This window comes from Budorcas taxicolor, chromosome 8, assembly GCF_023091745.1.
Source record: "Budorcas taxicolor isolate Tak-1 chromosome 8, Takin1.1, whole genome shotgun sequence".
Lineage (NCBI taxonomy): Eukaryota > Metazoa > Chordata > Mammalia > Artiodactyla > Bovidae > Budorcas > Budorcas taxicolor.
In genome coordinates, this window is record NC_068917.1 from 19,830,583 (window position 1) to 19,857,537 (window position 26,955).

General features: G+C 38.6%; 1 protein-coding gene across 1 annotated transcript; it reads left to right on the forward strand.

The window, feature by feature from the left end:
- On the forward strand, window positions 1-26,132 carry C9orf72 (C9orf72-SMCR8 complex subunit). Its single transcript, XM_052644879.1, has 11 exons — window positions 1-42; window positions 5,844-6,331; window positions 7,665-7,724; window positions 14,248-14,343; window positions 15,097-15,161; window positions 16,489-16,561; window positions 18,275-18,391; window positions 20,296-20,531; window positions 22,862-22,919; window positions 23,943-24,052; window positions 24,158-26,132. Exons 2-11 carry the CDS (start codon window positions 5,888-5,890, stop codon window positions 24,342-24,344), a joined length of 1,446 nt encoding a protein of 481 aa, XP_052500839.1. The 5' UTR covers window positions 1-42; window positions 5,844-5,887; the 3' UTR covers window positions 24,345-26,132.
- Window positions 26,133-26,955: the final 823 nt, after the last annotated feature.

Below are 26,955 nucleotides of genomic sequence, written 5' to 3' on the forward strand. Positions count from 1 at the left end.
GCCCGCGGCGGCGACGGCGAAGCAGCAGGCGGTGGCGAGTGGGTGAGTGAGTTGCCGGCGCATAGGTGGCTGTTTGGGCTTCGGTTGCTGGGATCCGACAAGGGCGGAGGAGGAGGCTCTCCCCAGGGCTCGGCTCTGCGGGTCTTCCCTTTCCCCCCTGACCGAAAGCGGGCATCGGGTTTTCCAGCCCGGCGACTAGTGGAGTTGCCTGCATCCGGGCCCCGGACTTTCCGGCAGCGGCGGTGCAGAGATAGGGGCATAGGGTTCCGTCTCCTTTTCTGCTTTCCCGCCCGCAGTCCCCGAGCTGGCTCTTTCCCGGGGTCCTGGCGTGAGATCCGAAGAGATCGATCCGTCGGATCCCTGTGCCGCGCGAGCTCGAGGGGAAGGAGCCTCGGGCACCAAGAGGCCTGGCCCGGGGAAGGCCAGAGAGCTGGCGGCGCGCGGCTGCTCCGGACCGAGTCGGGGTCCGAGAGAGGATGAAGCGGGTTGGGGTGGGCTGGGATCAAACTGCTGGCTTACAGAATTGTCTCGGTTTCGAGGTTTCTAAGGATTGCTGATGTCTTGGAATTTGGTGCAGCAATTCTAGACTGGGTTTTGCTCCCGTTCTGTGGTTCATGACCTGTTTACTTCTCTTCTCCGAGATTGCACAGACTTAAAGGAAGTGACCATTATGATTTGGGTATCACTTGACTGATGGCATCAGTTGCAGAAAGAAGTGCCGTGATTACACGTCTGCTTTGACCACACAGGGTCTGACTGGCCCTGGTGATCTCCACCAGGCTTCTGTATTCAGGAGACTGGGAGGTCACGCACTTGCCCTAGAGAGGTGGCCCTTTCCGAAACAATGGAGATTGTTAGGATTTAGTGAAAACAGTCTGACCGTGGCCAGTGGATAAATTCCGATTCAGACTGTTCTCATCTTGTGAGCCAAAGCAAGGAGGGGTCAATCCATCTGGCATTTTAATTTGTACAAAGAGCTTGGAAAATACTGTTATATCTTACTGATGATCTGAGACGTTGGAAAAGTCACAGAAGCAGGAATATAATGTATGGGGAATTAATAGCCTGGAGTCAGAATACTTGAAATACGATGGTGTTATGTGACACAGATAGTATTGCCGGCACCTTGTCCGTCTAGGAAAGCCCTGAATCAGTTGGAAACTAACATCATGATGAATGTAGTCTATGAAACGAAAACAAGAGAAGTGATAGATTGTGCGCTAGGCTAGCAGTAACCTGCCCCGGGGAACAATTACATAGGAGCTAAAGGGTTTTTTCCTCCCACCTTATAAAGTTAATAAAACAATGTCATTTTTTGTTGTTGTTGTTTTTCTGGCTCTGTTAGCAATCCAAATTAATTTTCAGAGAAAGAAAAAACCAAAGACTCCTATTTTTCTGTTTTAATTAAGTAATTCTAAGGAGTAGTACGTTAGCCTGCCTGTTAGAGAAACTGGAGCTGTGAGAGATGGGTGTGTGTGTGTGCACTCTCCATGGAATTTACCGGACTAAAATACTCGAGTGGGTTGCCATTTCTCCCTCCAGGGAGTCTTCCCAACCCAGGGATTGAACCCAAGTCTGTTGAGTCTCCTGCATTGCCAAACAGATTCTTTACCACCTCGCCATCTGGGAAGCCCTCTCTTAGGATTGTGAAGTCACTCAGTCATGTCTGACTCTTTGTGACCCCGTGGACTATAGCCTACTAGTCTCTTCCATCCATGGGATTTTCCTGGCAAGGGTATTGGAGTGGGTTGCCATTTCCTTCTCCAGAGGATCTTCCCACCCCAGGGATCGAACCCAGGTCTCCCGCATTGCAGGCAGATGCTTTACAGCCTGAACGACCAGGGAAGCCCCCTCTTTTAGGATTGGGAGGTAATAAACAGAAAGCATGGTTATGAGAAATGTGGGCCTAATGATGGTTGAGTTCTTATTTACAACAGCAGTAAAGGCCAACCAACTTTCTAAATATCAACCGGAGAAGAGACGACTGATTTTTAGCAGAGGTTTAAAAAAAGCAAAACTTTAAAACTACCCCTGTGCTAACAGTTTTAACATGTGGTAATTAATCTTTATGTCTGCATGTGTTGAATTATTTTCAGCAGGTATATTGGGTATACCTTCATGAACCCTGTTCTTTGTTTACAGGAGTGTGGCAAGCCACTGTGTCACCCAGTTTGGATCCTGGCTTACCTCAAAACTCTTGTTTCATAACTGTCTGGTGTAGCCAGCACTACATGTAAAAAGATATATTGATGAAAGACTCTTGATTTCAAGCCATTTCTGTATATGTGAATTTTCTTTGCCAAAGATGATGACTTTAACTGTTAGCAAATTCATTTTACTGCTCTCTTAACTATACTTCTCTGTGACTTTAATTTCTTAAGTTATTTCTTCTAGTAAGATTTAAAGCTAAACAATTCAACATAATCTTCATCCTTTATTTTCTTTCTGATGTTACTAGCAGTAAGATTGAACGTACTTGCTGCTGCTGCTGCTGCTGCCGCTAAGTCGCGTCAGTCGTGTCCAACTCTGTGCGACCCCATAGACGGCAGCCCACCGGCTCCCCTGTCCCTGGGATTCTCCAGGCAAGAACACTGGAGTGGGCTGCCATTTCCTTCTCCAATGCATGAAAGTGAAAAGTGAAAGTGAAGTTGCTCAGTCGTGTCTGGTTCTTAGCGACCCCATGGACTCCAGCCCACCAGGCTCCTCTGTCCATGGGATTTTCCAGGCAAGAGTACTGGAGTGGGGTGCCATTGCCTTTTCCGTTGAACGTAGTTAGTGGCCTATAATAGAACAGTTTTCACAATTAGGTAAAAGGTTGTGCTATAATCTAACCAGATTTTGTTCCAGGGCTCAATTCCACTTAAGAAGTGTTTTTTATTTTCAATACAATGATGAAATGTTTGAATGGCAGTATTACTTTTATGATTATTCACCTTTTTTAATCCAAAAAGGAAGAACAAAAGAACATGTTACAGTATACTGGTATGGGTATGTGTTTACTTAATGCATCTCCTTGGCCTCTAAAGTTTGCTGTTATTAATTATCTTAGCATCATTACAGTTTCTATTCAAATTATATTCCTATATTCTGTCATTGTAAAGTATTTAAATCGTATCTGTAACAATGGATTTTTTTTTTTTCCGACTGAGTCATGTGGGCTGCAGGATCCTAGTTCCCTGACCAGGGATTGAACCCACGCTCCCGGCATTGGGAACGTGGTATCCTAACCACTGGACCACCAGGGAAGTCCCAACAGTGAATATTTTAAGCAAGCTATACAACTTATACTGAGTGTAATCTCTAAAGTCTATTAAATTGAGACAGCACATTTAAAACTGTGAATATTCCCTAAATGAATTTCTAAAATAAAAAATACACAAGGACTGTCTTTGTGTTAAACGATTTCTGCACATACTTACAGTTAGGCATTTTGCCAAACGCTGTATATCCATTCTTGACATCATGATAAAAGTGCTCATACAGCACTCTAAAATTAGAGTATTTTATTTTTTGCTTTTCATCGGTCTCTGAGCCCTCCTGACAAGGTGTAGATAAAGTTCTTTATTTTAAGTAAAATGGTTTACTTTGACATGACCTTAGTTATAGATCAAATGTTATTTCTAAAGCAATCATACAGGCAAAGATAGATGTATCATAGCTCACCTATTAACTACTATCCTTTACCATTATAATGAATAGAATCCACAATTTTAGACTTGCCTAAATGAAATTGGCACTGAATACGCAGGAATGATTCATTTTGCATTCATACCTCATTGAATGTACAATTTTAGAGTGATTCATTGGAGTGGGTTAAGATGTCAAAATGGCACCCCGCTCCAGTACTCTTGCCAGGAGAAGCCCATGGATGGAGGAGCCTGGTGGGCTACAGTCCATGGGGTCACTAAGAGTCGGACACGACTGAGCGACTTCACTTTCACTTTTCACTTTCATGCACTGGAGAAGGAAATGGCAACCCACTCCAGTGTTCTTGCTGGAGAATCCCAGGGACGGGGGCACCTGGTGGGCTGCTGTCTATGGGGTCACACAGTCGGACACGACTGAAGCGACTTGGCAGCAGCAGCAAGATGTCGAAGAGACCTGGATTCTAGTGTGGCTCAGTGACCTTGGGCAGTTCACTCTTCTCTATTTTCTCAGTAGATTGAAAGGGCCCATCCAACCATTTAGTCCTCTACATGTTTTAAATAATTAAAGCTTTTTTACTTCAGCCATTTAGTGTAGAAGCTTCTTTGTAATGATAAAATACCACACTGCTTTCTTAAATAGCATATTAAATATATTTCCTATTTCTTGAACAGCATATTAAATATACTTACCTCATTTTAAACACCTGTATTTGGCTTTAATACCCTTGATGCCCAAAGAGTATGTTGAGAATAATCCTGTGCATCCTGTTTCCTCATTTTCTCATATGGTTCCAGATTGTTGTGGTCTTTGTCTTTCTTTTCTCTCCTCACCGCCACCCCACCTCCCCCCACAACCCCCCGCCTTCTTAGCAGCTTTTAAGGTTTTCTACTGCCAGGTATGGACTGCCATAACAAAGTACCACAAACTGGGTGATGTAAAAATGTATCCTGTCTCAATTCTGAAAGCTAGAAGCCCAAAATAAGTGGTTGGCAGAGGCATGCTCCTCTAAATACTCCAGGGAAGAATCTCTCTTTGCCTCTGTTTAGCTTCTGGTAGTACCAGCACACATACCTTGGCCTGGAGCCACATACTCCAGTTTATCTTCGTCTCCACACAGCCCTGTCTCTGTCTGCTTGCCTCCACAGCTTTCTCTCCTTGTCAGGACACCAGCCATTGTGTTAGGACCATCCTGATTCAGTATCACCTCATCCTAGCTTCATTACACTTATTTCTAAATAAGATCGCAGGGGGTTAGGACTTGCATATGTGTTTGGGGTGGGGAAGGGCACAGTTCAGCCCACAACAGGGGCCATGGTCTCTAGGTGAGCCCTCCCTTTCCCAGTTGGCTTCTCTTTAATTCCTATGGTTCAGGAACCAAATAGCCAATCATATTAGAATTGCAAATAGGCTGGCCATTTAGAAACAGTGAGGATCTATTTGATGAGCTTTAGTATAGAATATTTCATATTAATGTTCAAAGGCTTTTTTTAAGGTCATTATTTTGGATTTCTAAGTGTGTATCCTGATTATAAGTGGTAATTTACTACTGTGTATCATGAAATTATCATCATATCAGCAAACACTTAATGTGCCCCTGCCATGCATAGTTGGAGACATGCTTTCACATCTTTTTGACTGGAGAGGAGAAAACCACATATGTCTAAATCATTTAAGATTTTTTTTTTTTTACCTTAGAGTGCACTTTTTTTTTTTTAATTTTTATTGAAGTATAGTTAGTTTACAGTGTTGTGTTTCTGTTGTACAGCACGTGCATATATCCACTCTTCATGTTATTTTCCCAGATAGGTCATTGCAGAGTATTGAGAAGAGTTTTCCATGTTATACAGCAGGTCTTTGTTAGTTATCCATTTTAAACGAAGTCGTGTTGTATATATCAGTGGGCTTCCCAGGTGGCTCTAAGGTAAAGAATCTGCCTACCAACGCAGGAGATGTGAGTTTGATCCCTGGGTTGGGAAAATCCCCTGGAGGAGGAAATGGCAACCCGCTCCAGTATTCTTCCCTGGAGAATCCCATGGACCGAGGAGCCTGGCGGGCTGCAGTCCATGTGATCACAAATAGACAGACATGACTGAGTATGCGCACACGTGTAGATATCAATACCAACAATTGCGTTTTTGATGGATGACTTTTAAAATCACTGAACTTGATTACTGGTTTTGTATGTCATTGTCCAGATACCCCTGGAGCTTGCAGATAATGTGACAAATGGGATGCAGAGATGTCGACCCTCTGTCCACCACCATCTCCAGCTGTTGCAAAGACAGAGATTGCTTTAAGTGGCGAATCCCCTTTATTAGCAGCGACCTTCGCTTACTGGGACAATATTCTTGGTCCCAGAGTAAGGCACATCTGGGCTCCAAAGACAGAACAGGTACTTCTCAGCGACGGAGAAATAACTTTTCTTGCCAACCATACCCTCAACGGAGAAATCCTTCGAAATGCAGAGAGTGGGGCAATAGATGTGAAGTTCTTTGTCTTATCTGAGAAAGGAGTAATTATTGTTTCGTTAATCTTCGACGGAAACTGGAATGGGGATAGAAGCACCTATGGACTATCGATTATACTTCCCCAGACAGAGCTGAGCTTCTACCTCCCACTTCACAGAGTGTGTGTGGATAGATTAACTCACATTATCCGGAAAGGGAGGATATGGATGCATAAGGTGAGTGGGTTTGGAACTTATTAAGCATGCTAACCTAGCCACTGACTGTTTACCTTCCAGTACATTTATATCTGGCTTCCCAGGTGGCTCAGTGGTAAGAATCCGCCTGCCAATGCAAGAGACTGGATTCAATCCCTGGATGGGGAGGATCTCCTGGAGAAGGAAATGGCAACCCACTCCAGTATTCCTGGCAGATTCCATGTTCAGAGGAGCCTCTCAGGCTACAGTCCATGAGGTCACAAAGAATCAGACGCAACTGAGTGGGCATGCACACACATTTATATCTAATTTTTAGAAATTATATACAGTTAACTTCAAACAGGAGCTGTTATTTGCTTCTACTATATTAGGTACAGATCCATCTAGGCTAGTGTTTGTGGTCTTTTAACCCTGGAAGGTAGAAGATGATAGCTCCACATTGTAAACAGAAAACCAAAGCTTAGAGAAATTAAGAAACATAAGCTTCAGAGTCTGGATTTGTCTTGCGAAGTATTTGACTCTGAAAGCTTATTTTTGCATTGCATGACCCTGTCTTTCACTTACTGTGTATAGTGTAAGCAGTTTAGGACAATTGTTTCATAAGCCTTTGCCCATATAACCTTTGGTCCCTTTAAGTTCTTTGCCAAGTTCCCAAATATTTTAAAATGAAGAAGTTGGACCAAATGGTATTCAGAAGATATTCCTTTCGATTTTGTGACTTGAGCTAGAGGAAATTATTGTTATCACTTAAATCCTATAGTTTAATAAATAGTGATATTTATATTTCCATATATTGTCATTCTGGCACATGAGAAGAGCAAATTTCATTCTTTCTGCTTTGCAGTTTGATACTAACATGGAAATCCACTAAAGCATTACTGATTTTTGTAAGGCTTTTACCAGATAGTAGGGGAAAGTAATATCTTTTAAAAGAAGAGGTTTTTTTTAAACTATGTTTGCAGGTATAGCTCCTTAATTCTCACGTTTATAAAAATCATTTAAAATCTAGCTCGATATTCCGTAGATTCATCTTGATCTTATCCAGTTTGGAAAGTACAAATCATTAGTTTCTTTTGTGAAACTTTGCAGATGTTACATTGACTGTCTTTCTGTCAAATTCTATTTTTAACTGCTGACCAAAAGGGTGTTATTTTATTTCATATTGTCTATGAAAGCATGGATTTGTTGGGTGCTTCCCACCCACGCCTCCTTTTTTTTACCCTAAAGTGGAAAGTATTTTTCCCCATGAATTAAATTACCCAGGAAGATGTCTGCCATTTAACTGTATTGTGGAAAATAAACAAGTACCTAACAGTTATGGTTTATTAATTTTAATGAATTTTCTCTCGCTCAGGAGAGGCAAGAAAATGTCCAGAAAATCGTCTTGGAAGGCACAGAGAGAATGGAAGATCAGGTAAGGCGCAGATTTCTCATCCCCGGACACGGCCAGACCCACCACTAAGGGCTGCATAAAGCTAAGGGGTGCTTCTGTTAAAGTGCCCTGCTGGCTCAGATGGCAAACAGTCTGCCTGCAATGCAGGAGACCTGGGTTGAGAGGATTCCCTGCAGACATTATTAGTTGGACAGAGTGAGCCTGAATGCGAACAGAACCTTTATGGGGATAAATGGAATAAATTGGATGAAAACTTCCATATCTTAGACCTGAAGAGTTAAATAAATAAATGATAATAAGAACCGCATCTACAAATTAATATTTTGCTACCTTTTTTCCATTTGCATAGGATAAGTTTTGGATAGTAAAAATTTTAAGCGCTATATATTATTTTTTTTAAGGTATTGCTTCTTAAGCATTTCCACAGAAGTAGTTATAGCAAGAGAGTGAGTACACCTAAGATATCTGGGAGTACACACACAGGTCTAGGCATAATATTTCTTTGACGTCTCATTTGTATCTTGCAAATTATTTTTTTTTTTTGGAGGATAATTGCTTTACAGTCTTGTGGCAGTCTCCGCTGAACAAAAACATGAATCAGGCATAAGTTTTTATATATATAATATATCCCATCCCCACCCCAGTGCATCCTTCTAGATCGTCACAGAGCACCAGGGTAGGCTCCCTGTGTTACACAGCAGCTTCCCACTACTTATCTATTTTACACATGATAGTGTATGTCTATATCAATGCTCCTTTCTCAATTTAAACCTCATGCAGTTTACACTTTATTCTGTGATATATCTATTTGTTTTAATATTACAGTTTGCCACTAGTATTCCTTACCTTCTTACCATCCCGGCTTCTGGTGGTATCAAGTCTCCAAGAAAACATGCCGTGTTTATCCCATGGCTTTGAATATCCTTAGGGAACAGGCACCAGGGTTTGAGAAGCATGATTGCAAGGGTATGGCTTCCCTCATGGAAATTAATTACAAAGCATTTCAACCCAGGGCAGAGATTCTCTGAAGGGAGATCTCCCCACAGAGAAAGTGTTCTCTGCATTTACTCTCATCGCCTCTGGCCACCCTCATTACTCCTCTGAAAACTCCAGTGTAAACAAGCCTTCTCTCTGGTTCTCTTTGGGATGCCTGAGACAAATAGTATTTTAAACAATAACTTTTTCTAGAAATTTGTCAGGATATAGGAATATAAACAAGGCAAATACAAAATGCTATAAAGTGATCTTTACAAAATTTATATGTTTGTACTTTTGTAAATAACACTTATAGAAGTCAGAAGGAGGCAGATATGGAGAAAGGTCTAAGACTTAACAAGAAAATATTTCCCTTTACTCACAGAAGCCTGGCTTTCCTTGCCTAGGCAGTAAGAAGTGTGCCCAGGAACGGGGTGATTTTCACCAACCTCTGGATGCACCTTCTAGTTATAGAGGAGCTAGTAGCGTTATGTCAACATAATGAAATTTAGAACCCAGTAAAATTCTACGTTTTCTGGGAGTTTTTCAAACCAGAAATCAGTGCTTATAAAGTTGACAGCGATTGACGTTAAGGTTTATTTCTCTTTTAAGCCCTCTTCTTAAAATGTTATCCTCCCCTTTCTGTGTCAGGAGGAAATTATACTTGGGCTTCCCTGGTGGCTCAGACAGTAAAGAATCCACCTGCAATGCAGGAAAACTGAGTTCGATCCCAGGGTTGGGAAGATCCCCTGGAGTAGGGCATAACACCTCACTCCAATATTCTTGCCTAGAGAATCCCCATGGACAGAGGAGCCTGGCAGGCTACAGTCCATGGGGTCGCAAAGAGTGGGACATGACTGAGCAACTAAGCACACACATACTTGAACAAACAGGAGGTTTTTAAAGGGGAACCGCTTTCCTGCTGAGAAATTCAAGACATTTTAGAGCCTCTTCTGTGTTCAGCCATCTAGTATTTGTTGTTGTTAAGCTTCAGGGAGGATCTCCATTTGCTTATAATGATAAATGTCTGAGATGCTGTGTATAAATAGTATATATGCCTACATCATGGGGTCGAAAAGAGTCGGACACAACTGAGCAACTGGACTGAACTGAAAGGGAAGGTGTGTGCTTAGTTGCTCAGTCATGTCCTACTCTTTGCGACCCCATGGACTGTAGCCTGCCAGGCTCCTCTGTCCATGGGGATTCTCCAGGCAAGAATACTAGAGTGGGTTGCCTTGCTCTCCTACAGGAGATCTTCCCAACCCAGGGATCAAACCCAGGTCTCCCGCATTGCAGGCGAATTCTTTACCATCTGAACCACAAGGGAAGCCCAAGAAGACTAGAGTGGGTAGCCTACCCCTTCTCCAGGGCATCTTCCCAACCCAGGAATCCAACCGGGGTCTCCTGCATTGCAGGTGGATTCTCTACCAGATCAACTACCAGGGAAGGCCCAAAGGGACGGTATTCTCCCATAATTATCCTTTCTGAAAATGAGTTGCCTGATAATTGAGTTCTTGCAAATCTCAGATCATGAGGTTGCGGTGACTTTATTTTGAGCAATAAGTACTGTTTGACGATGATATATAGTCTAAAACAAGTTTAGTCATGCTAGTTTTAGTTGCTTGTAGCTGTCATATCGTAAAATTGTTTTACAAGTAAGCAGATTTAACACAACTTCAATCATTAGTCTTTTTGAATTGCATGTGTTGATTGTTGTAATTATAAACTGACATTTAAAAAATTAAAAAGCAAAAACAAATGAAGGTTTATATTCATGGGTTACTACAGGATCAAATTTTTTTTATAATAAAACATCCTGAGAGATACAAGGGGGCCTATGACTTAGGATACCATTTCCGGAGGCAGCATCACATTTAAATTCTAAAGCAACTTAACATGATATGGGGCTCTGAAAACTAGGTTAAGTCACTGAAAAAAAGGACTGGTCCTAGGAATGCAGAGTTTCTACTTCAAATAGGCACGTAAGGAGTTTGAGTTCAGTTCAGTCGCTCAATCATGTCTGACTCTTTGCGACCCCGTGGACTGCAGCACGCCAAGCCTTCTTGTCCAGCACTAACTCCCAGAGCTTGCTCAAACTCATGTCCATTGAGTCGATGATGCCATCCAACCATCTCATCCTCTGTCATCCCCTTCTCCTGCCTTCAATCTTTCCCAGCATCAGGATATTTTCCACTGAGTCAGTTCTTCACATCAGGTGGCCAAAGTATTGGAGTTTCAGCTTCAACATCAGTCCAATGAATATTCAGGACTGATTTCCTTTAGGATGGACTGGTTGGATCTCCTTGTAGTCCAGCAGACTCTCAAGAGTCTTCTCCAGCACCACAGTTCAAAAGCATCAGTTCTTTGGCGCTCAGCTTTCTTTATAGTCTAATTCTCACATCCATACATGACCACTGGGAAAACAATAGCTTTGACTAAACCGACCTTTGTCTGCAAAGTGATGTCTCTGCTTTTTAATATGTTGTCTAGGTTGGTCATAACTTTTCTTCCAAGGAGCAAGCATCTTTTAATTTCATGGCTGCAGTCACCATCTGCAGTGATTTGGAAGCCCAAGAAAATAAAGTCTGTCACTGTTTCCATTGTTTCCCTGTCTGTTTGCCATGAAGTAATTGGACCAGATGCCATGATCTTAGTTTTCTGAATGTTAAGTTTTAAGCCAACTTTTTCACTCTCCTCTTTCATCAAGAGGCTCTTTAGTTCTTCTTCACTTTCTGCCATAAGGGTGGTGTTATCTGCATATCTGAAGTTATTGATATTTCCTCCAGCAATCTTGATTCAACCTTGTGCTTCATCTAGCCCATCCAGAGCATTATGTACTCTGCATATAAGTTAAATAAGCAGGGTGACAATATACAGCCTTGACGTACTCCTTTCCTGATTTGGAACCAGTCTGTTGTTCCATGTCCAGTTCTAACTGTTGCTCCTTGACCCACATACAAATCTCTCAGGAGGCAGGTCAGGTGGTCTGATATTCCCATCTCTTTAAGACTTTTCCACAGTTTGTTGTGGTCCAGAGTCAGAGGCTTTGGCATAGTCATTGAAGCAGAAATAGATGTTTTTCTGGAACTCTCTTGCTTTTTCTATGATCCAACGGATGGTGGCCATTTGATCTCTGGTTCCTCTGCCTTTTCTAAATCCACCTTGAACATCTGGAAGTTGACGGTTCATGTACTGTTGAAGCCTGGCTTGGAGAATGTTGAGCATTGCTTTGCTAGCATGTGAGAGGCGTAATTGTGCAACAGTTTGAACATTCTTTGGCATTGCGTTTCTTTGGGATTGGAATGAAAACTGACCTTTTCCAGTCCTGTGGCCACTGCTGAGTTTTCCAAAGTTGCTGGCATATCAAGTGCTGCACTTTCACAGCATCATCTTCTAGGATTTGAAATAGCTCAACTGGAATTTCATCACCTCTTCTAGCTTTGTTCATAGTGATGCTTCCCTAAAGCCCACTTAACTTAGAATTCCAGGATGTCTGGCTCTAGATTAGTAATCACACCATCATGATTATCTGGGTCATGAAGATCTTTTTTATACAGTTCTTCTGTGTATTCTTGCCACCTTTTCTCAATATCTTCTGCTTCTGTTAGGTCCATACCATTTCTGTCCTTTATTGAGCCCATCTTTGCGTGAAATGTTCCCGTGGTATCTCTAATTTTCCTGAAGAGGTATCTAGTCTTTCCCATTCTGTTGTTTTCCTCTGTTTCTTTGCATTGATCACTTAGGAAAGTCTTCTTATCTCTCCTTGCTATTCTTTGGAAGGCTGCATTCAAATAGGTATATCTTTCCTTTTCTCCGTTGCCTTTAGCTTCTCTTCTTATCTCAGCTATTTGTAAGGCCTCGTCAGACAACCATTTTGCCTTGTTTGCATTTCTTTTTCTTGGGGATGGTCTTGATCACTGCCTCCTGTACAATGTCACAAACCTCTGCCCATAGTTCTTCAGGCACTCTGTCTGTCAGATCTAATCCCTTGAATCTATTTGTTACTTCCCCTGTATAACCGTAAGGGATTTTATTTAGGTCATATCTGAATAGTCTAGTGGTTTTCCCTACTTTCTTCAATTTAATGTAAGGAGTTTAAATATAATCATTTCCTAAAATGTGAATGAGGGGATAAGTTTTGTTCTTAGATTGATCTTAATATGTGATTTTAAAAACATGTTTAGCTAAAAATTGATAGACATATGACAGTTTCATCTGCCTCTTTAAAAGTTTGTGATTTCAGCATGGGCAAAACATTTTGGTACTTTGCCAACTAAGGTCCGTCTAGTCAAGGCTATGGTTTTTCCTGTGGTCATGTATGGATGTGAGAGTTGAACTGTGAAGAAGGCTGAGTGCCGAAGAATTGATGCTTTTGAACTGTGGTGTTGGAGAAGACTCTTGAGAGTCCCTTGGACTGCAAGGAGATCCAACCAGTCCATTCTGACGGAGATCAGCCCTGGGATTTCTTTGGAAGGAATGATGCTAAAGCTGAAACTCCAGTACTTTGGCCACCTCATGAGAAGAGTTGACTCATTGGAAAAGACTCTGATGCTGGGAGGGATTGGGGGCAGGAGGAGAAGGGGACGACAGAGGATGAGATGGCTGGATGGCATCGCGGACTCAATGGACGTGGGTCTGGGTGGACTCCGGGGGATGGTGATGGACAGGGAGGCCTGGCGTGCTGTGATTCATGGGGTCGCAAAGAGTCGGACACGACTGAGCGACTGAACTGAACTGAACTGAACTGAACTGAACAGTGGCCGTGAATGCATGCGGGAGCTACCCATACTTGAAGCACTTCACACGTGTGGTGTTCTCTGTTGAGTTTTCAGCTTCCTTCTATAAACTGCAGATTTTAAAGTTACATTTTTGAGATGTAAGCAGTCGTAGTATTACCTTGAAAGAACACTAAAGGAAGCTTGTCTTCTTTATTGATTCTTAAAAATACATGCTATGACTTTGATTTGGGTAGATTATACCTTATTATGAATATAGAGATTGAGTATTGACTCAAGCTTTACTACTGAGATTTCTACTGAGAATTTTAAAGCCTTTTTACGCTTGTCTTTCCCCATTTTTAATATAAAATACATCGATCACCTTTGATTAGCAAGAGTTCACAAAATTGCAAAGGAGATTTTTTCTAAATTTGGTGTGGTGATTTAATTATTGCATGTAAATGATAGACCAGTGATTCCATTCTGACTAAAGAAAATTATTCCTGGAAGAATGAAAAGGAGTTTTAAATAGCATATAAATCGTTTGGAAATAGAAAGGTTTTGGAGTAGACACTGTTTTGAGGCTGTGTTTGAATGTGTGTGCTCAGTTGCTCAGTCGTGTCCAATTCTTTGCGACCCCATGGACTGTAGACCACCAGGCTCCTCTGTCCATGGAATTTTCCAGGCAGGAATACCAGAAGGGATTGTTATTTCCTCCTCCAGTGTTTGAATAAGTTATCAAGTATTTCTGTTAAAGGGTGTTATTCTTTGCTTTCAGTTTTTGATTTGTTATCGCCAACTTCATCCTATATTTTGTGATTTTCTTCACCTCATTTTACTTTTTTCTGCAGGGTCAGAGTATTATTCCAATGCTTACTGGAGAAGTCATTCCTGTAATGGAATTGCTTTCATCTATGAAATCGCACAGTGTTCCTGAAGAAATCGATGTAAGTTCTCAGTTGTCATGTTAAATCGGAGCAATGGTACCGTTTATTAATTCCCCTAAGTTATATTACTATTACGTATATTAGTAATGTTCTAACTTCAGTAGTACAAATTTTTATCATACATATCATTCATATGAATTATGAGCCACTTTAACAAGCACATTTAAAATCCTGAATTTAATGGCCAAACAGAGACCTTTTGGTTAGTAATAGCAGTTATGATAAATTTGTTTAGTTAAATTTTCCACTTTTGTATTTCCTGGAAGTATGAGAATTTCAGACCTTAGAGAGTCAATCAGTGTTTAGTGCAGTACTTTTTGTAACAAAGTAGTGTACAGATCACTAGCTGCTAATGGAGGTTCCCTTATCTTCACTAGTGTGATTTCCTTAATCACTCATTTGTTGAGGACATTAGGAATTACACACTATAGATGTGAAGAGAAATCTTTAGGCAACTAGATTAGCAGCTTCCTGACTTTGTAATTAAGATTTGTTTCCTGATTGTGACAGCTCAGAAGAGGAAGTAGTTCTTGTAAAAATGGTTGCTTAACCTGTCTCACCAGCTTTTGCATCATTTATTCTGCACGTTTATATTGGTGACACAGATTGTTTTATGGGGATTTGTGATGCTCAGAAATGAGGGCAATGTGTCATATTGAACCTAGACTTCAGAAAACTTATGTATTAAAATTGTTATTTCAGCGTTTTGTTAACAGCCAGAATATTCTTTTTTTTCCTTTTGGTGCATTTTAGATAGCTGATACAGTTCTCAATGATGATGATATTGGTGACAGCTGCCATGAAGGCTTTCTTCTCAAGTAAGAATTTTGTTTCTTTTCGTAAAAGCTGGATGAAGCAGATGCAGATCTTATGCTCACCTGTGACAAGATTGGGAAGGAAGAAAATAATAAGAGAATGCCTAACTAGATTATTCTAGGGTCAGCGATGCATGACTGAATTATTGCTTAGCTTTGTGTTGCTTCTTTACTTGTTACATACCTATGATATAGTTGATGTGACTCTTTTTAATATTCAAAGAAGCTGAGTTTCCCATAGTGTTTAGATAAGAGTTCTTGGACCCTTGTCTGGTTCTGGTTTCTTGTTTTTCTTCTCATTAAAACTGAAGCAAAGAACCCTTTCTAATTAACTTGTGTTATAGATGGACGTACTTAGGCCTAGAAAAGAAAATTTTCATATTTGTACTGATCCTTTCCTTGTTACAGTAGATATTAGAATGTGAGCTCTAAAATCAGGCATCCTGGCTTACTGCTGTGTAACCCTGAGCAAGCTACAGGAGCTCTCCATGCCTGCATTTCCTCATCTATAACATGGGATAATATTGCCTACTTCATAGGAGTGTTGTAAGATTGAGTGAGATGAGTCGTGTTAGGCATTTAAAACAGTGCATGGCACATATGGGCACGTAATAATAGCAAATAGCTAACATTTTCTATGTATTTATTCTAAGAAAAATGATAATAACAATGATAATGGCCAGTGTTTATTGAGTGCCTCCACATTAGTCCCCTAAGTGCTTGGCCTGCATTTATAATCTCAGTCCCCTAAGTGCTTGGCCTGCATTTATAATCTCATCTTCTACTTACATAATCTCATCTTCTACTTGACTGTTTCTTTACAATTATAGATTATCATGAAATTTTGTTTTAAAAAATGAGGAATGAAAGGATAAAATATTATGTCTACAGTCTTCTCCTTTAGATTCATGATAGGGTCTTAAAGGTATGTGTTTAACCTCAAAGCCTTTACATGGCTTGAATCAGAAACTCTTTAGTCCTGATTCTGCTCAGTGTCAGCCATTCATGAGGTTATTTTTAGCCCCATTTGACTTTAAACAAACCACTTTAACCTCTTTATACCTCAGTTTCTTCCACTATAAAACTGTGATATTTTACTAACTGCACTGTTTTAAGGTTCAGATAGAATCTGTGAAAGGCATGTGGTAGAAAATGCAGAGTACTATAGAAATAAAAGATGGCATTACAGTCAAAACTTTGGTGTTCATCATTTAAAGCTATTCAGAGTCTTTTGAAGTTCACTTGTCTTTTTTTTTTTTTCTTTTTTAGTCTGTGAAATTATTTTACAGTCAACATGTTTTTAATCTTTTTTTTTTTTTTCAATTCACAGTGCTATCAGCTCACACTTGCAAACTTGTGGCTGCTCTGTTGTAGTAGGTAGCAGTGCAGAGAAAGTAAATAAGGTAATTTATTTTGTAATCCAGCAAATAATCTGATTTTTTAATGCTGCTAGCGTATGTGGATTGTAATTTAAAGGTTAGGTTGCAGTCAAGATGATCTTATAATATTAGGAGGCAGTGTAATCTGACCAAGTTACTGGGACAGCCTATGGCAAAAATAAACTATCTGAAAAGGAAGTCATTTATCAATTTCATCATGATAATGTATAAATACTAGTCTCAGTATTGTATAAATGGTTTTGATAATATTTTAAAATCAGATGTTTTTAAAAATATTTGTCTTCTATTTCCTGATGTTATCTTTAATGTATATGAAGATAGGCATGTTCTTTTGGTACTAATTTCAAGGAAATGGTATCTCATCATTCATCTTGATTTCATTACCTTGCTTTTCCCTCTAAATCTTTTCCTTTTAGGAACCTATTGCTAATAAGTGGTCATTGGTGGTTGTATGGCAACATTTGTGACCACCTCCTTTAGTGCTCTGTGAGTTAAAAAAGAATTCATGAACCTTTCCAAGCATTAGGTAGTAAACTAAGGGATTTTGTACTTTTCTTCACTGATCAGTAATTAGAGATAAGTATATGTATCTTATCAATTTAAGCAAACCTAATTTTTCAGGTTTTACACAAGAAGTATGTTAGGAATGATTATTTGCTTGACAAATAATTTCATTATATTTTTTTCTGTGATAAGCTTCCCTATAGACTTAACCAACCCTTGATTTACCAAGATTATATTTCTGGTATAACCATTTATGACAGATTAACTTACCTGTTATTATATGATATCTAGTGGCTTCTTCTTATTTCTGCTGCCCCAAAAAGGTAGCTTTCGGTTCATGTCCTACAAAGCTTTCAGGTTCCATAGGACCTTCCCAGTTGCTTCTTGGGGAGAAAAAGCCTCGATGGTTGGGGTTCTGTATTTTGCAAACATTTTTCTTATCTACCATCCTCTTTTAGCTTAATAGCTTCTTTTTTATCTTTTTAATTTGAGGGAAAAAAGGTTGCCACCACTATTTTAAAAACCACTATTTTAACATAAAAATTCTGAATATAACCTGAATTCTGAGATAGTTACATGACTTTTTATTTTTTCCTAATAGATCTATGATCAAATCTCGTCAGAATGATAGGTTTCTAAACCCCAACTGAATGGATTGCTTATTTCAAATTAAGTTTGATAAAATTAATTCTCATTCTATTCAAGGATTTAGAAATTCTTTTATACTCATTGTGATGAGATTTCACATATAGAACTTTTAAACAGAAGATATAATTCTGCCTAATTTAACTGCATTTAGTTTTCTCATCCAAATTATTGCCAGGTGGATATACAATCAGTAATTATGTCAGGCCATTATTTCCTCATATAAGATTAGGAATAAGGTTTCCATGGTAAAATAAGTGTGAGAAAGTCTGCACATTGTGTCAGTCACCTAGAGAGTCGGAGTGTGCGTTCAAATGGTAATGGCTGTGGGACGCCATACAGCTACCTTTACTAACGTTTCCCAAGCTTCTTGGGCCACAGAATACTTAGGCTGAGCAGTAGCTGTTATAGTCCCATAGACTGTTCCAGGTTACTGCGATCAGTACTTATTTTTCAGAATAGGTTTTATTGAAAGTAACACCTGAGATTTCTATTCACGTCTCTTTCCTAAGCAAACTAGTGGCCTTTTTATCCATATTTTAATGCTAAAATATTTTCATTTTACAGATAGTAAGAACATTATGCCTTTTTCTGACTCCAGCAGAGAGAAAATGCTCCAGATTGTGTGAAGCAGAATCATCATTTAAATACGAGTCAGGGCTCTTTGTACAAGGCCTACTAAAGGTACACTTTCCATTTATCACAAGTGAAACCACCTTTTTTAAAATCATTTTTGAGATTCTTTATATGTTGAACATTAGCATTTAACGTGTCTCATGTTTGTATGGTAAGGAGCTTGACTTCCTTTTCACAGGTCTGTGGATGGAGTGTATATCTTATAAATTTATAGTTTGTATCAGTGAAACATCACAGATTAGCTTTCTTTGTGTTTTCCACACCTGTCTGGTCTCAGGATTTTTTTTTTTTGATATGTGCTTGAATCAGTTCACACAACTAAAATGGGAATATTTCTTATTTACTGAACAGATTTGAATTTTTGTGTTACCATTTTATGTTTTATGTACCACATTCATTTACTGAAAAGAAAATGTTAAGCTGCTTCCTTTGTTGAAAAAGTATATAGGATTTGACCAGTTTCTGTATATCAGTGTATATGTATATATAAGAAAAAATTTATTTTATATTTTTTCTTTATTTACTTGAGTCTGCTTTTCAAGGAGCAAAACGGATAAATATAAATTAACAATTATTTTCATTAATTATGGGGAATCCTTATTCGCTTTATTTAATCTATTACTGATGTTTCGATTATCGTCAGAGATAAGAAGTAGATTTCCTAATGATTGTCTGAGTCTCTCAGTGATTGCTTTCTTGAGGATGTAGGCATAGTAAAATGAAAGAAAAAATACTAAAAATTGTTGCAAGTAAAAATTATATTCAGCTGTTATATTTTCAATAATATGCTTGCTCTGAGCTCAGAATAATATTGTTTAAATACAGAAACTACTTAAGAGAAACTCATTTTTTATTTGATATGTACAGATCTGAAAATTAGAACTTCTCCTATAAAGGCATAATGAGGTACTTAGTACTTTTATTTCAACTCAGTGAGGTACTTAGTACTTTTATTTCCTCAGCATCATCTCACTTATTGTATAATTTTACCCCTTAAAGGGACCTATACCAAATGCATAGCAGAGAATTTGAAACTATAATTTAATAAAAACATGTTTGTTAAGAATTTTCCATGCAACTTTAAATTGTATAGCCTTTTAGAGCATACTTTGATATTATAACAGTAGGTACTGTTATATGGCAACTGACTACCCACTGACTGTACCTGGAAAGTATACTTATTATAGGCTTCCCTGCTGGCTCAGAGGTTAAAGTGTCTGCCTGCAATGCGGGAGACCCAAGTTCAATCCCTGGGTCGGGAAGATCCTCTGGAGAAGGAAATGGCAGCCCACTCCAGTATTCTTGCCTGGAGAATCCCATGGATGGAGGAGCCTAGTAGGCTACAGTCCACAGGGTCGCGAAGAGTCGGACACGACTGAGTGACTTCACCTTCACTTCACTTTCATACTTACTTACTATAAAAATGCATATGCAACTGATACTTAACAGAACATGTGAATAACCAAGAATATTAAAAGTCACTTGTAATCTCATAATCCATTGAATAACCCCTATTAATATTTGGCATATATCTTTCTGGTCTTTTTCTTTTTCTGTAATTTTTGCATATCTTCCCCTTTCCCCAGCCCAGAAAATTAGATTATACTCTTCATGTTTTAAGCTCCTTTTTTCACAATATATTATGAACATCTTTCAGTATCAACACATAAACATTGGCAACTTAATTTTTAGCAGCTAAATAAATTACTTTCATTTATTTAAGATGAATGAATATTTATTTCTCTTTTTGGATGCTCAGGGTGTTTCTGGTGTTTTACTGTTTAATCCAATGCTGTAGCACACACGTCACTCAAATTTGACACACAAACATGATTCATATTCTGGGATAAATTTCTAGAGCTGAGTTTGCTAAGTTAAAGCCAATTTTTTAAATTAAAAGATAATCTTCATATCTTTCGGTGTAAAAGACAGTTTTCTTTGCATTCTGACAGGATTCAACGGGAAGCTTTGTACTTCCCTTCCGGCAAGTCATGTATGCGCCCTACCCCACCACACACATAGACGTGGACATCAATACTGTCAAGCAGATGCCACCCTGTCACGAACATATTTATAATCAGCGTCGGTACATGCGATCAGAGCTGGCAGCGTTCTGGCGAGCCACTTCAGAGGAGGACGTAGCTCAGGACACCTTCATCTACACAGATGAGAGCTTTACCCCCGACTTGTACGTCACGCCCTGCTTTCTGATGATGTCATTCAGCAGTATTAGGAAACTGTCTTTTATGAGTAGAAACAAACAATTCAGTGTTTAAAAGGGGAAGACATGTTAATTATGCTAGAAGGAATCTTTGGTGAATCAAGCATTGTTTTTCTTAAATGTCTGTTTTTCTTAGTATGATTGTGTTTGCCATAAGGTATTGTGTTACTTATTTCTTACCATAAGGTATGATCGGTAAATTAACAGAAAAAGTAATGACAATAAAATGTTGAATGTGGACCCAATTAAGAAAAAAAAAGAAATCTGAACTGTAAAACACTTAAATAGTGTTCTGAAATCAGGAAAATAAATTGTCGTATTCTCTCATGGTTCTCTGTACCCGGCATATAGAGTGTGCTCGGTAAATGCTGACTAGTAAATAATCCAGGTTTGAGTGGATAAGGCAGCAGTACAATTGGAGCAAGCAACCCTATCCTGTGTCTTACAGGAAAATTTTGAGCTGAGGCAACAGACTTGTGACGCATCAGTAGACAGACAGCAGGTGTTCCCGCAGGCATAGCAGGGGAACACCATGTCCTAGGAATCCCCAGCCTCATGTGTCTCTAGATACGGAAAGATGGCTTCATTAGGAACCAGCTTTTCCTGGCTGTCCATTTTTTCTGTTTTTTTTTTGGTAGGTAGCTGGAGAGCTCTTTGGTGGGAATTTAGTGAACTTTATCTAAAGTTCTGGAATTTTTTTTTAGAGGAGATACATCTATGGTTTTAATATGTCTTACTCATTTTAGCCAGTTACGTTGGCTTTGCTTATTTGACAAACTATGATGAGCCACCTGTTCTTGTTTTGCTGATCATAACAAATAATGTCATGAACTTTTAAAATTTGTTTCCAGCTGTTAAGTAAATTTTCTAAACATAAAATTATCAACATAATATTTTCAAACTCTAGATTGATGTATTATTAACTTTTATGTTTTATGGACATGTTTTACTTTTTAGTTTATGTTAAGCAATATTACTTATTTTTAAGATATTTTTAATTTTAGCTCTTTAAAAATAATTTCACTCACTGCCTAAACATGAAAAATCAGTCACTGAAAATACTCTTCTTATGACACTTTGCTTCATCTAATTCCCTTTTGACCAAGACAATCAAATTATAAAGCAGATATGTTCAGAACACTAGACTTAAATAGCTAAATTCTCTCTCCAAAGCCAGAAAGTGGGTGCTGTCACTACCCACACTGGCCACCGGTTGAACAGCCAGTAATTGTGAAATGCTGATTTTTTTTTCCCCTTTTCTGAGTTTCCTTCTTCTGCAGTAGGGAACACCCATCCCCTAAAACTAGGAAGTTTTAGGTACTTTGCTATTTACATCTGCACACACATCTCTTTCCTTGCTACTTCGATCAGGTATATGATGATCCCTACTATTCTCTTTCTTTTCAGTTAAAAATTGCTTACCTTAGTAAATGTTATGTTACCCCTCTGACTTGATTATAGCCTAGTATCCCAGTAAATCCCTTAGGAAAGTAGAAGGCAAGGAGAGGGAAGGAAGAAGAGAAAGATCAAAAGGGGTTGGGACCTGGGAAATAGACAGTCTTTTTAAAATGCCTACAATATCTTAAGTTGTGTGGTAGATGAACATTATCTCAAGTGTGAATTAGAACTTAATTTCTGACTCTGCTCATTGCCGATGTAGCTAACATTTTCTTAGGTAGCTGATTCATGTTACTCACCAGATGATGGACTTGTGGATGCAAACCCAGTGGGTAAGACGTTGGAGATAATCATCTGTGTGTGTTCCTTATTCCCACTTGAATGTTTCCTAACATTCAGCCTCTTGCTCTTTTTTTCTTCCAAGACTGCTTATTAGGAGTTATTAGTACATGAAGTTAACCTTTTGTTTTGGTTTTTGATAGTAGTGGCGTATATTTATTTTTGTTGCTGTTTTATGTTTTCGAGATGGCAGGAATTGGTAGTTGCATTTACCAATTGCCTAAGGCTCTCAATATTATTTATAAGATGAGGTATTAAAATACATTGATAGATACGTATGTACCTTTCCTGGGACTGCTTACACTATTAAAAAGAAAATAATTACATTATGGCTTGACAGACTCCAGTAATAGATAAATGTATCCTTGAGTTAAAATGAGTGTATTAATCTATTTTATTGTATTTCCAAAACTATTTATTGTAGTTTATTATATTTATTTATGTAATTCTTATAAATATGTTTATAATCCCATTTCGAATAATTCAGTTTGGCTGGCGTGAGAGGTTGTGGAAAACAGCTTTGTATAGCCATGTTAACATTTGGTCTGTTTCCTTCGTAGGAATATTTTTCAAGATGTCTTACATAGAGACACTCTTGTGAAAGCCTTCCTGGATCAGGTAAGTGTTAAACCTGAGATTGTCAGAGTGAATGATAGGATATGTCTTCTGTTTCAATATATCCCACAATGCCTGCAGAATTAGCTCCTTTTGTAGTTTTATCTCTGATTTTTCTAAAGTGTCAAAATTTTTTCTACTGAATTATTTATGGAAAGTAGTTTGTATGTTAACAATTAAAGATGCAGCATCCCCCAGTTCAGATAATAACTTCTAAGCACTAATTTATAACCCAGGAATGTTTTCTTTTAGTGAAGGGAGGTTTTGTACAAATGTTGTGTATTTGCCTTAATTAAGCAAAAAATGTCTTTAAGACTTACTTAAATGATAGCACCCTTACTGTCTCATTTCTTTGTAAATGATCTAGATTTTAAAGAAAATTTTAGATTATATGGGTCTTATTTCTTAAAATAGAGGGACTTTGTTATGATGTCACTCTAGGGATCAGGCCAGGAAACCGTTGTCATAGATGTAGCTTTGAAATAATATAATCCTGAGGTTAACTAGAAATTTTGGATCCAGGTCTGTGTGATCTGTGACATATTGCAAAGTTCAGGGATAATTCAAAGTCATGTGATTCCATGCTTCCCAAGCAGAAATAAAATTGTTCTACCACTACGCATGCACTCCCACCCCTCAAAATAGAAAAATATGAATATCTCAAAACCATAGTGTAAGCACAGCTCAACCTCTAGGAGCTCCAGTTTTAATTGCAGATGTGGACAGAGAAAAGCTAAGTAACACAACCAGAAGTAACCTACATCATGATTTTTAATAACAAAATAAATATGATTGTAGTCTAAGGTAGAAGGACAATTTTGAGTCCATTCTTAAAGAGGAAGCAGAACTGTCAGACCGCTCCAGTATGTCCATCCCCTCCTGTCCACCAGGATGTATCCATCTATGGAGACGATTAGGGAGAGCTGCTCAAACGTGGGCTACCTGCCAGGCACTATCAGCAGAAACATGCTGTGGATAAGCAGAACGGGAGCAAATTATTTATGAGCATGCTTCATTTTCCTGCAGGTCTTTCATTTGAAACCCGGTCTGTCTCTCAGGAGTACTTTCCTTGCGCAGTTTCTGCTCGTCCTTCACAGAAAAGCCTTGACACTAATAAAATATATAGAAGATGATACGTAAGTCAGACTCCTCCACGGAAGACAAACCTTCATTAATTGCTTTCATTTTGTCCCCTTTGGACCTCTTCTATCTTATAATTTCTCTTGTATCATTATTTGTAGGCAGAAGGGGAAAAAGCCCTTTAAATCGCTTCGGAACCTGAAGATAGACCTTGATTTAACAGCAGAGGGCGATCTTAACATAATAATGGCTCTGGCTGAGAAAATCAAGCCAGGCCTCCACTCCTTTATCTTTGGAAGACCTTTCTATACCAGTGTCCAAGAACGAGATGTTCTAATGACGTTTTAAATGTGTAACCTGTTAAGAATGTTTCGTCACAGTCATAATTGCTGCTAACGTAGGTCGGTGATGTTGGAAAAGGTGACTCCCTCCTGTCATGCTCTAGGGTCCTACTTAGCAACGGCAGTTAGTTAGTTACACTACAGTTGTCACAAAAAGTCTGTAAGGGGATGTCAGGTTACAATAAATGCACCTTTTCCTGGATGTGCTGTCTTCGGAGACAGACTTATTATGTTTACAATTATAATAAATAGTATTGCTGTCTTTTAAAGATGTAGGATATAAACTTGACCACAACTGCTGTTTTTTGAAACTTATGATTCATGTTTACAAGTATCAAAGTGATATCTGAGTTAGCTTTCACAGGCATAAGACTAGTTGACTTTCCATCTCTTGGCGTTCCTTGGTATGTGGGGTTACTGTAATACTTTTACAATCAGCTACTAACCAGAGCATTTAGATTCTTTCAGCTCCACAGAAGGAAGGTAGCTTGCACATAGATTAAGAAAGAAAATATTTAGAAAGAAAATATTGATCAAGCATACGTGTTGTTGAAGTCAGTTATAAGACTCTGCTTTGCAGACGTACTCCTCGGGATTCAGTCTGGGTAGAAGCGTCAGGCACTGTGTATAGTCCCGATGATGGTGAACCACGGTCAGGGTGGTTTTTTCTGTTTGTTTGTTGAGCTCTGTCACAGAAAATAGAGAGAATTGGATTTTAATGTTTCCATAGTTATTGCCAACTTTTCCAGTTCCTTTTCATTATTTTTGAGCCAAACTGAAATGTGTACCTCCTGTGCCTTTTTTTTCCCCTTGGAAAATATAATCACTTGGAAGAAGGTCAGATTTCCTTAGTCACTCATTTTTATCTTGTTTTCCTCTTGTATAGTCTTGTTCTGATTTAGTAATCATTATAACTCAGATTATTAAATGGAATAGAAAAATACTCACTAGCAAGATTCCTTTTCAAGAACGAGAATAATATCGTCTTCCTTAAATTTCTGCCCATGTTTTTGGAGTTGTTGCCATGTCTCTTTGCCTTCATCATACAAGGACTAGCAGGAGAAACTTTACTGACCTGCTGTTTTTACTAGGTGCTACTTTGGCAGAACTAAGTGGTCAATTTCTTTGTTTCCTTCCTGTATTTGGACCGTTGTGCTAGCTATAAAATACCCAATTAACCTAATTCTGTGCTAAAACAGTATTGACAAAACAATATATACAATCATAAAATACATTTTTTATGTAAAACTGTGAAAGTAACATAAAAGGGAAAGACACGTATAAGAAAGGGAGAAAAGTAGTAGAGCCCCTCCACCTTTGCCCACCGAATTTAACCAGAACCAACATAGGTCCTACCAGCCTTTCACGTCACTAATAGGGAAGGCATAGACATCTCAATTTTTAGACACACACTCAACCAGATGAGGGATGCTATGGCTCAGTCATGAAACAGTGTACAGATACCACCTTGTTGAACCCCGTATTCAGTGCTGTTTACTTGCTAGATTATTTAAGTGCTAATTAGTTTCTTTTGCTCATTTATTGTACCGTTGTTTGGGATGCAAGTTGTACAGTGAAATAAGTTATTAAAGCATGTGTGCACATTGTTATATGTCTTTGCTCCTAGATGGAGAATTTTGAATAAAATGTTGGAAATTTTGTCTCTTTCAGTTATTTGCTCAGAAAAGCAGTGCTATATTGAACGAGTGATTGGCTTCCTTCTTAGCTGACAATCATGGCGTATCTAAACAACTTTTATTTTACTGATATTCTCTTTTGAAAGAAAATATATTTACAGGTTCTGTATGATACTGGAATCATATGTGGTTGTTGTTTTGTTCATTTGTTTATTTGGTTGGTATTGTCTATTAATTCCCAAGATCACATTCTGATTTTTTAATTTACATATTAAAATAGCAGATATAAGATAATGCTTGGGCAAATTCTTTTTTTCTTAGTTACTATTATAATAATACAACCTAAGCTGAAGTTATTCCTTCCAGATTGCCAATATAGGTATACAATGTGAAAGTGTAAGAAATCTAAACCCTTCCATCTAGAAAACAAATAAGATTGACATTTTTACTCCAAGGAAAAAATTAATTCATAAATATAACAGTTGAGTTGAAAGGTGTCTCTAGAAGACGACTGATTCATTACATTGCTAAATTCTCAAAGAGGAAACCTGAACTCCATATAATGCTGAAAATTAGGAATGAGACAGTTGCCACTAGAATCTGTTTCTGTAATGTTGCAGGCCAAAGAGGAAGATAGTGAACAGTACATTTCTGTAACACTGTTTTGGTATTGACATGGAATTGTACAAATTGATATTTCTTGTGTGATCTTCAGGGTACAGCTAAAAGTAACAAAAACATTTATTATACCCCCATTTAACACACACTACCCACTGGACTTTCTGAATCTATCATCACAACAACAAAATGAGGCAGGTATTAGTTCCATTTTACAGATGAGGAAGCTAGAGATTAAGTAAGTGTATATAATACACAGACCATGGTCACTCAGATGGTTAAACTGGATTTCATCTCAAGCAGTTATAGAAGTTGTCATGTGGCACAGCTCCATGAAACAGGTACTCAGTGCTGCTGAAATGG

Excerpts from the sequence above, each read along its gene's own strand:
- C9orf72 (XM_052644879.1), top strand. The coding sequence starts at position 5,888 with ATGTCGACCCTCTGTCCACCACCATCTCCAGCTGTTGCAAAGACAGAG. Across the intron at positions 14,344-15,096 it reads GTGTTCCTGAAGAAATCGAT|ATAGCTGATACAGTTCTCAA; the intron begins GTAAGTTCTCAG and ends GGTGCATTTTAG. Across the intron at positions 22,920-23,942 it reads TGAAAGCCTTCCTGGATCAG|GTCTTTCATTTGAAACCCGG; the intron begins GTAAGTGTTAAA and ends ATTTTCCTGCAG.